At 38.9% G+C, this 12,272-nt stretch overlaps 1 protein-coding gene across 3 annotated transcripts in view; it reads left to right on the top strand.

The window, feature by feature from the left end:
- Positions 1-12,272, top strand: part of TRAF3IP3 (TRAF3 interacting protein 3) — a 43,619-nt gene that overhangs the window by 22,420 nt on the left and 8,927 nt on the right. For all 3 annotated transcript variants that reach the window (XM_089514432.1, XM_089514433.1, XM_089514434.1), the window contains exons 8-12: positions 1,668-1,739; positions 3,512-3,652; positions 6,935-7,072; positions 9,490-9,625; positions 10,468-10,530. In XM_089514432.1, coding sequence (XP_089370558.1) covers positions 1,668-1,739; positions 3,512-3,652; positions 6,935-7,072; positions 9,490-9,625; positions 10,468-10,530 — 550 coding nt within the window. The remainder of the gene's footprint in view (positions 1-1,667; positions 1,740-3,511; positions 3,653-6,934; positions 7,073-9,489; positions 9,626-10,467; positions 10,531-12,272) is intronic.

The raw sequence follows: 12,272 nt of genomic DNA, 5'->3' as shown, positions 1-12,272 counted from the left end.
TATTTTCCCACCTTCTCTCCCTTCTTTCTTTTTCTTATTACAAAATATCTGTTATGGAAGGAGAGACAAAATAGCTGCACAATACCTTTTGACTGGTAGCACTAGTAGTCATTAATCTAGATTAGAACCCGTGCTGTTATTTTATTCTTTTCACATAAGAGAAAGAGCAAACAATATTCTAACCCAATATTAGACTCTACACTAGTATTTGTTATTTTTGGAAAGAACAGAATAGAATGAGGGTGGGTGGGTGGATGGGTTGTGTTAGGCTTTCAAGCGAACTTTGAGAGCACTTCCTCCCCCCATGGCACATCCCTCCAAATCTTCATTTATTGCTCCAAATGGCCTCCATGAGGGAGATGTAGGAAATTTTGCAACACTCATGCCCCTTCCAAGCTTTTTTGAGCCGAAGAGAGCCCTTTTTTTTATTACAGTTGGCCCTCCCTATCCACCGATTCTGCATCCACAAATTCAACCATTCTCAGCTTGAAAATATTCAATAATATTGTTGAATATTGTGGTAGTGGATGGTTCTGTTGTAGGGCCCTGCTCTGAGACACTTTCCTGCCACTGTCCTATAAGTGTTGCATACCTCCTGCCTACTAGGGGAAAATGTTTATCAGCAAAAAACTTGCTTTCTTCCATTTTGTTCTAATCATATCATTGATTCTGGAATCTTCTTACCTGTAGGGCAACACAGTTTTAACACAGTTCTTAGGGCCAAACTAAGTATTACTTTAACTGTGTGTTTAGCCACAATATATTTTCTTTTTTGTTTTATATTAAAACTCAGTTTAGCTCCTCCTTTGTCCTAGTTTTCATTATGGATCAAGCACTGGGATGAACGGCAGAGTGAAAACATTTCTTTTAGGCCTGACCACTAAAATCAGTACAGCTTAGACATGCTTAGTTTCAGCTGTCTTGTAATATTAGTCTGAAAAGAAACTCCAGTTAATATTACTAAAAATGAAATAGAAGCAAAATATCAGGGCTGGACAACTTTGGAAGGTTTGGAAACGGGTGTAAGGGGGTAAAATAAGGGCATCCCCCATATAGCAGTTCCCACCCCCACCCCTGATAAAATCCGCCCCAGATTTCTTGCATTGCAGTAAAAATGCTGAGCAATTAGAGTTTAGGCATCCAAAGAAATGGTGCAGGCAAAGTTACCCAGGGAATGCAAACACCGCAGATAAAAGAGTTTTAACTGTGAATGATTTTTCAATTCTCTGAAGTGCTAGAAATTTGAGGAATGCAGAAGCATTTCATCTGAGGGAAGATAATTATTATTAGTGGAGGCAATGCCTTAATTTTGCCTCCCACTGTAGCTACATCTCTGGTCTGGGGCACATTTTTGTTTCCTGGGCCTACTGTGTGTCACACCAACCCCATAAATGTGCAAAAATGATGAACAGTCAAAATTGGAAATGTCCACAAGTGTATTACTGTTTGGTGAGGACCAGCACCTTGTTTTATAATAAAATTACTACTAGAGGCAAGCAGAAAACCCTATTATGGGGGCATATTATTTTTTATCATGTCAGGGGCAGTGAAAATGACAAAAGCCATGTGTGCCCAAGCCATCATATTTGTATATTTGTACATTTTCATTTGCTGACCAATTATTGGAATGTGATGATAGAAAATGTTCAACTTTCTTTTCCTGTCAGGGTCAGTTAAATGAAGACAAACTCAAGTGCAGACTGGATACTTTGGAGAATCAACTGCAGATTTGCACTCAGGTAACATCTTTGGATCAAAAAAGAGGACTTATTTTTTCAAAGCTGAGATAACTTGGACATTTATATCAGGCATGGCCTACTTCGGCATTCTTGCAGGTTCTTCTCGGTTACTTGCATATCTGTTACAGATAAGGTGTATAATAACATGGCTCAGGAGTGGTCAACATCAGCCTCTGAACACAAATCTGGCCCATTTGTGTTTCTAGTACAACACCTGATGAATGTCCATCTGACCTTATAACACTATTCCTTCATCTTTCCAAGATATTTTTGGGGGGAGTTTCCCATTCTAAAAAGATGGAATTCTTCTAGCTAGGCAATAAGAGATTTAAACTAAAATATGCTTGTTTTGTTCCACACGCACCAGCAGAACACAGTCACTGTTGAAAAGTCACCCTAAGAGGTCTATAATACTCCTTTGACTGTCTAGAAAGTGCATGAGAGAGCAGTATACTAACCTTTTGCATGAAATTAATAAGGAGGCTCATCACTGCTTTTCTTTACACATAATATCAGCAGCACCTGTTGTTTTTTTATAATTATGCCACGATTACAGTTTTGGTGGCTGGATAAAAGTGTTTTGAAATATAAATCTCTTGGCCATCCCCGGACTATATTAAAAGTAAAGAACTTCCTAAGGTGTGACTGTTTAAAATGTTGTTGCTGTTCTCCAATTTTAATCTCCTGTTAATGGGAATGATGGAACAAATACCCCTAAATGAGTTTACTACATTGCTCAGTGCAAAAAATCAGCCAGGACAAGATGTTTAACTCGATAAATTATGGCTCCTATTGTTTTTAATGAGTTAGACTCAAACTGTTAAACTGTGATTTAATTCCAGTGAAGTCTGTAAAAGTTAATTTGGTCATGACTGATGTTCTGTGGATTTCTGTGAGCCTAAACTGGAGATGGACAAAATGTGGACATCCCCACCCTGAACCCAAATTCTGCCCTGTGTGATCCATGTCCTTTATCATTAGCCGTGCCATGCACATACCCCAAAATGTGACATAAAATCTCCAACATTTCCTGCTAATTGGCAAGGGGAAATGACCTGGCATGGATCCATGATACAATCACTCCTGGTTTTGGAAAAAAGGCCCTTGGACCCAAAGCAATCCAGATCCAAGAATAGGGTGGAATAACCAACAGAACTCAGAAAGAGTGCAGTCATCACCATCATGTTCCTCGTAATCATCATTCTACCTTTTCCCAAAAACTAGGGCTTACATGTTAAAACAAGTATAATATGGTTAAAATATACAAAAAAGCAACATTAAAATGAAAACTATTAACACTGAAACTAGTATGTAGAGAGATCTTGTAGCACCTTTGAGACTGATTGAAAGAAAGAACTTGGCATCATGAGCTTTTGTCATCTACGAAAGCTAATGCTGCCAACTTTTTCAGTTAGTTTCAAAAGTGCTACAAGATCTCTATATACTGATTTTACGGACTAACACAGCTATATCTTTGAATTCTACTAAAACCAGTTTAAAACGTATTAACAACTATTACAGTTTAAAAATGGCAATTAAAACAATTCAACATGATCTTAAAAGCACTTTTTAAAAAAACCTCAAAAATCTGTTGACCATTTGTGGGGATATCTTGGTTTTGGAGGCATCAGAGGAATGGATGCAGCTTTCTTAGGTCTTAGGGTGGATATAGCCTCCAGACCTCTGGAAGTTGTTCCCCCTGGTATAGGTTGGATCCAACCCAATATTTTAAAAACAGGAATCATTTCCTAGTTTTCTGTTGTTTTGTCTAGAGTTATTCAAAGAAGAGCTTAAAATGGATTGTCCTGGAGCTAGAAGATCAAAAGCAGACCTATGAGCAAAAAGTGAAAGAGTCTCTTCAGAAATTACTTGAAGAGAAACTGCAAGCAGAAAGACAACTTGAGAATGCTCAGGTAGGCATGAGACTTGAGCACTGCAGCTCTGGGCTACTGGGCAGAATTTTCATACCATTTCCCAGCTGATCCCTTGCATATAAGAATCTTGTTACATATTAGGTGACACACAAGGGTGAAACTCCAAAGCAGCATAAGAAATTAGTGTTTTCTGAGAATGATTGATTGATGACAATAACCTCTTGAGTGTATCACTGTGTTTCTTTCTGCTTGAGGCATAATCTTCCCTATTGCTCAGCAGATGGGAGTTTGGGATTTGCACCAGGCTATAACATTTCATTCCCTGTGCTTGCAGGTTTTGCTTTGTGCAACTGAGCATATTTTTCCTCCCTTTCCAAAGCTTGTTTTGAATGTCAAGCACAGAAATATAGCCATGCTGAAAAGCAGTCAGGAATGTATCCAGTGATGAATACTATATCCACAGAAAAAATACCATTGGTATAGAAGTGGCTCAGCTACAAATCAGGAAGTCTCTGGTTCAAAGCTAATATTTGTCATCTTTTCTCAGCCCCAGAGCCTACTTAAACAGCACAGAGTCCTTGCATGAAGGAGAGGAGAGTGCTCAAGAAAATCCCATGCAATATTCATGCAGTGGAGTGAATGAATAAATGAATATATTGATTAACCGTCTAAATCAATTTACAGCATTGTGCAGTTCTCAGATAGAACCCCAGGGGATAGACAAGTCACATTTATACACAGTGATCTGGCATACTGCAAAGCTTGCCTTATCTTTATATCTTCGAAGATTATTTATTTCATCTCTTGAGAATTGAAACGCCAAAGCAACAAGGTTTCTAAGTGTTCTGGATTGTTTATTACTACTACCACTGGTGGTGGTGGTGGTGGTTTAGTAATGTTGCTTTATTTTATTTCATTATATATTTACTGATTATTGATTTCAGATTTTTAGAAAGTCCAACAATAAACAGTACTAAATAAATATAAAGGAGAGGGGCTGCTGTCCACGTGCAGCAAAGCACTTGCCTCTCCACAAATGCACATCCCATGTTGCACAGGAGTCCTGGTGGCACAGTGGTTTAAAATGCCAGTATTGCAACCACAATGTTATGAGTTCAATCCTGAGGGTCTCCCAAGGTTGACTCAGCCTTATATCCTTTCATAAGTCAGTAACATGAGTACCCAGCTTATTGGGGGCAATTGGCTTACACACTGAAAACCCACTTCTTAGAGAGTGCTTAGTTCAGTACGAAGTGGTATAGAAATTGAAATGCTATTGCTATTGCTATTGCTATGTTTCCACACATGCATACCACCATTGCAAGTGGAATGGATAGCACTTTTTGTCTCAAGCTTGGAAAAGATACTATTTTGTATAAGAATTTCCCCAGCCAGCTGCAGCCCAAAACAGGTAATTTTTCCAAGGGCTGAGAAATGGCTTTCAAAGAACACACACACACACACACACACGTGTGCTTGGATCAAAAGCTCAACCCACAGCAGTTGCAACATGTTGTGGGCTATGCAATGAAGCAGGCATATTGGGATATGTTCAGTAGTTGCCTCGTTCAGCCCTATGTCGAAGAGCTGAAGTAGATGGTGTTTTATGTACTGTGATCACATCAGCTACATCAGAAAAAGGGCTAACAATGGCTGCACCTACACTGGAGAAATACAGTAACCCAGCTTGACACCACTTTAACTGTCATGGCTCTATTCACTGGATCCTCCAGGACCAGCCACATAATACCTGTCTTGAAAGATCTACATTGGCTGCCTATTCGCTTCCGGGCGCAATACAAGGTGTTGGTTATAACCTATAAAGCCCTAAATGGCTTGGGCCTAGGGTACTTGGAGGACCACCTCTCCCCATACAATCTGCACCGCGCTCTCAGATCAGCCGGGAAGCAACTGTTGAGGGTTCCAGACACAAAATATGCTGCAACTGCTCAGAGGGCGTATTCTATCTCAGCCCCGCAGCTCTGGAACTCTCTTCCCGGCGAGCTCCGCTCAGTCACCTCCCTTGACCAATTTAGGAAGAGGTTAAAAACCTTCCTCTTCGAACAAGCCTTTCCCCAGACATTGTAACATCTGTTATCTCCCCACTGCACACTGCACATGCACTTTTGAGTCAGCTAGTCTGTATGTTTTAGCTTGTATTTTTTAACCTTGTTTTAATTGTTTAATTGTTTTAATTGTTTTTATATTGATGTATTGATTGATTGTTGTTACAATTTGTATATTGTATACAACCATGTTACCCGCTTTGATCTACCCAGGAAAAGCAGGCTACAAATAAATAATTTATTATTATTATTATTATTATTATTATTATTCTATGGAATTCTGGCAAGTGTAAGAAAGTGTACACTTCTCAGAATACCATAGCATAGAGCCATGGCAGTCAAAGTGGTGTCAAACCAGGTTATTTCTCCAGTGCGGATGCCACCTATTTCAACCTTCACTGCCTGAGAGAAGCAACGTTTATCCTAGGCAGGAAGTTTCTACAGCAATTGGCGGGGGGGAGGGGAAGTATTATGAAAACATCATTCCTTGGGGAGAAGATTAAAAATCTCCATCAGGGTTGATACTCTGTATTTTGTTTTAAATAATGATCAACAAATCCCAGAAGCACATTTAATGCATTATCCAGCTTGTTCCTACAGCCTCCTCTTTTTTCATATCTCCACTGGATGGCACCTATGGAAAGATAATAACTATGGGATAGAAAATATTTAGAGATGATTTCCAGTGAAGTGAAAACTGTTGGTAAAGATGTTTGAATTTTTTGACTTTTGCACAGCCCACTGTTTAAAAGAAACATGTGCTGTTGCTTTGTAGAAGTACAATAGTGCAATTGATGACTCCCCTGATGGTTTCAGAGGCTGCCTCGTCTTCATACATTTGGCAGTCAGTTTGAAAACAGCAAGTGTCTCCACTGCTTCTTAGTAGCACACTTCTTGCCAAAACATAACTTTTCAGGCCAGCCTTGAGTGACACAGCCATGGATCTCAAGGACATATGGCCCTTGTGATCTCTTCTAACTCTATGATTCTATAAGTTGGGTATAGTTAGATAAAGACAGGCAAACAGAGCAACTAACGTGTGGTACCAGGCTGATTCCAGTCAGGTTTTAGAATTGCCACTGGACCATATAGTAAAACAGCTTTACTCTCAACAAAGCATATATGTTAATTTGGGCAAGAGTTTGGACAAGTTCAACCGGTCATACTGGGTGGGAGTTTCTGGTCATTCAGAAAGTAACTCCCCAAGACCTGATTCTGACATGTTTATGTCTTTGATTCTCACATCTCCTGCTAGAGAGCCTTAGCTATTGCAGAGGAAGACTGTACCCTCTGGAAAGAATACTGCAGTGCATTAAAGCAAGATTGGAACCAGCTGAGTGACAAGCATGTTGAACTAGAAAACAAGCTCTACATCTTGGAAAACAAACTTCAGGTAACCTCCTTATATCTCTTTGCAAAAATGTATTTCACACAAATAACTCTAAGGCTGTTACAGGGTGAAGGCCCCTTGGCACCCCAGTTGTTTAGGCTAAACAACAGGAGTCCCGGCTGACATTGGCCAATGGTAAGAATTACAGGAGTTGTTGTCCAGAATATCCAGAACACCAAGGATTCCTGGCCCCGAGTTATCAAAAGCAGAATTTAAAATGGGACTGTAGTGGCTAACATCAGGGTGAATAAGCTTAGCCCAGGGTAGGAATTATGGGGACTATAGACTATATATGGTCTGCCAGATTCTCACTGGCCCCCAGCACGCACACACACACACACACACACCAACATTTCGGTCTAAAATTTTATAATTTTGGCACATGGGCCAAAAGGGCCAATGTTCATGCTATCCCACACATGCATATTTGCAGGCCCCAAAATAAATCAGACATGACCTGCCCTCCACTTCCAGAGCAGATGTGGTCCTCAGATGTTGGGGATAAAAATCTGAGAAGAAACAGCACCCATATCTTCACCCTGAACAATATGGTCCAACCAGATGATAAAAGTGTTCATCTGTTCTGACCCAAGAGCACAGACGTACCTGTTGGACACATCTTGGAAAGTTATTTGTGCTGCTCTATGAAGGAATGGGAAGGGGCAGGATGTCATATTCATTATATGAACCTTTCTTCCATTTCAGGACACAGCTACACTTTGATCAAACTACTTATGGAAGTGTAAAGACAAAATAAACTATCTGTTTTTGAGATTATTAAGACAACACAGCTGTAGGTGCATTGTCTGTCAATGCTGTTACATGTACTTTGCTTTTAGAGGTAGTTGGGAAATGGGAGGGTGTTTCCCTTAGACAGATGTTTTAAGGTCAGTTTCTGGTTACAAAATCAGTTTCAATGTAAAAAAGTGCACAATTACTGACCTTAAATCAGATTTTTTTTAATTTAAATGCTAAACAGTATAGCTTTTGAAAAGCATTTTTAAAGTGGTTCTATAAATATGCTTAATCTAGACCACAGCAAAAGATTGCCTTCTGAAATCATTATTTTCAAGCTTAGTGGAGGCATTATTTCATCTTTGAAATGTCTATCAATGTGCTCCTCCAGAAAGGGCAAAGAAGTTAGGAGGTGGGGGAATGTGTTGCTGTGTATCCTACTTCTTTTTTAAAATCCAAATAATGTTGTGCCAATCACTTGTAGTTTTGGGCTATTTCCCCTCTTTTTCTGCAATATTTTGGAGTAACTTGTTTCTAGCTGAAAAGTGAGTTTTACATTGCATCATTGTGTGAATTATAATCAAATTAAGCATGTCTAAACCCTCATCCTTTCCCTATTTTCATAATCTTTCCACCCAATTTCCCTCCTCCCCATATGGTCAGAATTCCTCATAATATTTTTAAAAAGAAAACCAAAACTTTCTCTAGAGCCTTAACAATAAAGCAGTAAATGCTTCTGTTGAACCCCCCCTACACACACACACACACACAGAGAGAGAGAGAGAGAGAGAGAGAGAGAGAGAGAGAGAGAGAGAGAGAGACTGACTCAATTTCAACTTGGATTGAAGCTCCAATACTGGAAAAGAGAAAGAGGGAAATGTCACTGGAAATTTCATTTACACTTTCGGGTTAACTAGTGTGCTTTTTGTGTATGGGGTTATCTTTCCCAGCACAATAATAAACTGCTTTTGCAGTAAGGCAGTAGAGATCTTTTTTGGAAAAAAATAATTTAAAGCTATAGTATTAAAATGGTAAAGTGTAATCGTGCTATTCCTGTTTGTTTCTTTGAAGCAATCTCACCCCCTCACACACACACACACACACACACACACACACACACACACACACGGAGACTGTCTACAGAGGAAGTGTTATGGAGGTGAGGGTTGATCTTTCTCCAAGGAAACAAAACACAGCAATGGCACTATTATAGTTTACCACTATTGTGCTGTAACTCTAGATGATGATGATTTTAAGGAGACACTGTGGGAAGACCATAAGAAGATCATATGTGGATTATAACACATCTGGAAATACCTGGGGAAAGAGTTAAGCACACCCATATCACAAACTAAAATGTGCCACCTTTTAACTGATTTTTTTTTAAAGTCAAGACAGTGTTTGAATGGGGAAGCAACCAGAAATGTAGTGCAGCATTAAGAAGTACAAAGCATTAAGGACTGACGCAAATCACCAATCTAGATGAGCCCAATATGGCAGCTGACATTTTGTCTCTTTTAAGACATTGAATAAACTCTTTTTTAAAATAAAATAAAAGCACCAATGGCTTACTATTTTTAAATGGATTTGTGATGTTCAAGAATTATTTGTAAGAAGAACCCACATGGACTCATTATTTCTTTGCTAACCAGCCCTTTGCTGTTGTGTCTATTTTCTCCCTGCAGTGGTCAGACACCCAGAACTTCCAGCTGCATCAAGCCCTGCAGACCTTGGAAAGTGAACGTGAAAGTCTGTATTCAGAAATTGATAACCTACAAGAAGACAACAGGCTCACAGTGCAGTGCCTCAGTGCTGTGGAAAGTAAGGCCTTTGTAGAAATGAGAAGCTGGATCACAACCGATCTAAATTTCAGAGGAGCATGAGAATGTTGGAGATTAAAAACCAACCTTATCCTAATATTGGCCTCCTGTTTCTGACATGGATCCAGGAATTCCTCTGTAATGACTAAGAGCTAATTTCAAATGTTAGTGGGAACACATGATACAGCCCTCAGTTGTGACTATACCAAATCCAGTGAATATGATAGATATTTTGAATGAAAGACATCCCAGTTCAAAATTTCATTGTGCACTGAAAGCTTATGACTGTGAGAAGATTTTGCCCTAACATATTGGTTCCCAAACTTTGGTCTTTCAGGTATTTTGGACTTTCCCAGAATCATGATAGTTTTCCACATGCAAAGGTGAAAGTGTGTTCAGGCAGTAACTCCCATGTGCATTCTGTGACTTTTCAGTAACAGAAGACAATCTTTTTGTATTTTATGTCAGACCAAGTGACTTCTTACAGGACAATTACCTTAAAAGGCATAACATAACTTGTCAAGAACCTTTGGGCTTATTTTTTCCCTTCTGTGAGCTGCTTGGGAGATACTGAACAGTTACATAATGTGTGGGTCTGTTTCACCATCTGTGCAGTGGTGATAACACAATCCTGACTCACATAGATTCAGAAAAGGGAAGGATTTGCAAATTGAAAGCTGCTGTGCCCAAACCACAAGGCAGTATTTTTCCCTTGACTTCTTTAGGTTAGAGCTAGATATCATTCTTTTTAAATACAATTCCCACTTAGGGTGCTAAATATAAGGGGAGGGAGCCTTGTACAGAGTTATGTATCTTTTCTGAAAAGTTGACTATTAATTTCAGGCAAACTACAAACTCAAGAAAAAGAGAGACTAATGTTGGAAGCCGCAATTAAAGATTTGCACAGTAAGTAGAACTTGGTGATTCAAAAAGATGGTTAATGATGATCATGGAGGTCCACAAACACAGTGCTCTCACATTCTCCATGATATAATGCAATGATTTTTACATTCTTTTTGGTTCTTATAGGTGCAAATAATTAGACGTATGGTACTAAGATCATTAGTGCAAGGCATTATCTTTAAAATTGTTTTCTCTGATATTGTCACACAAGGAAAGGGAGGAGTCACCAACTTTACACCTGAATATGACATCTATTTTCTAATTGTGGTTAGTTAATCTTGTGTCATTTCAAAGTGTGATGTCTGAACTAAAAGAAGAGCATCCACAAAAGAGGATTTTTGCTTATCAATATCACATCCATGTAGATAAATGGTGCATATGCAGCATTTATACCATATTGTTCATTTCAATTGTATTTGTATAGTGCACAGACATTTTTCCTGTATGAAAGTTATATCTGTGCAGGAATACAATGTGGTGTGCAGTGATTCTTGGAAAGAGATACAACATACGATGCCATATTATGCCATGATTTTTATACATGCATAGGAGCCAACTGAACCCCCCCCCCAAAAAAAAAAAAACCAACAACAAATTACATGGAAGGATGATGCTGTCTTCCATTAACAAGGGGAAAGAAATCAAAATGTATTTTCTTTTAGCCCACTGGTTACATAATCACCAAAAGAATAAAGGAAACCATTCACATCAATTAATCTTAGTCTTCAGTGCAACAGATTAATTTCCTCACAGCTGCAGTTCCAAGCCAGTTGTGGGAATGTCTCCTGGCAGAATGATGGAACATGCATCTGACCTACCATAAAATGTGCACGAGTTGGTTTATCCACATGTTAACAGGGATCACAAACGAACCAGCAGAACATTATGTTGTTGTTTTCAGTAAACTTCAAATGTGGGAAAGTGCCACAAGGATAAACTGTGCAGTCATGCTGGCCACACGACCACAGAATCGTCTTATGCTGGCTCTTCAGCTTAGTAACAGTGATGAGTACCGCCTCCTGTGGTTGGACACAACTTGACAAACTTGTTAAAGGGGAATACTTTTATCTTTTTTAACTTCAGCCCAATTTAGCACATATTCATAGAATCATAGAGTTGGAAGGGACCACATGAGCCATCTAGCCTAACAATCAAGTCATTTATTAAGATGTTTACTATATATACTCAACTATAAGTCAATCTCATGTAGTCGAGGGCAGGTTTGGGGACCAAAATTATGAATTTTGATATGACATGAGGATAGGTCGAGAGTAAAATTTAAGGGAATGTAACAAAGGACCTAAAGGATGGCGCAAAGGAAAATAATGCCAAAGACCTTGCAAAATTCTAGCAGACATAACTGTCTGTGCTCATAGTAAAGGCTGGATGGATGAGAGAATAGATAGGAATCAGTGCTTCCATGACAGATTACTCTCTTGTCTTTCACCAAGGAATTGTTCCTTTTTAAAATACGAGTTAAAGTCCAGTACTTACATTGATCCATGGATAACTCATCCTAGGTTTTTGTGGTTAATTTTTAGACTAAAATTTCTAGACTTATACATGAGTATATACAGTAATAGCACTAGTCCCAGAACTAGTGGTACCTCACTAGTCACTTTTCTCCAGGATGGTCAACCAGTTAGAAATCCACATAACAGTTGCATTATCTAGACCATATTTTACTAGCTTTATTGTAAGAACATCATGTGAGACCTCGTCAAAGGCCTTACTAATATTAGGAT

Source organism: Sceloporus occidentalis, unplaced genomic scaffold (genome assembly GCF_023333645.1).
Source record: "Sceloporus occidentalis isolate IW3139 unplaced genomic scaffold, rSceOcc1.0.p SCAF_3, whole genome shotgun sequence".
In the NCBI taxonomy this organism is placed as follows: Eukaryota; Metazoa; Chordata; class Lepidosauria; order Squamata; family Phrynosomatidae; genus Sceloporus; species Sceloporus occidentalis.
The sequence above is the reverse complement of the archived record's forward strand: the minus strand, read 5'-3'. Positions and strand labels throughout refer to the sequence as shown.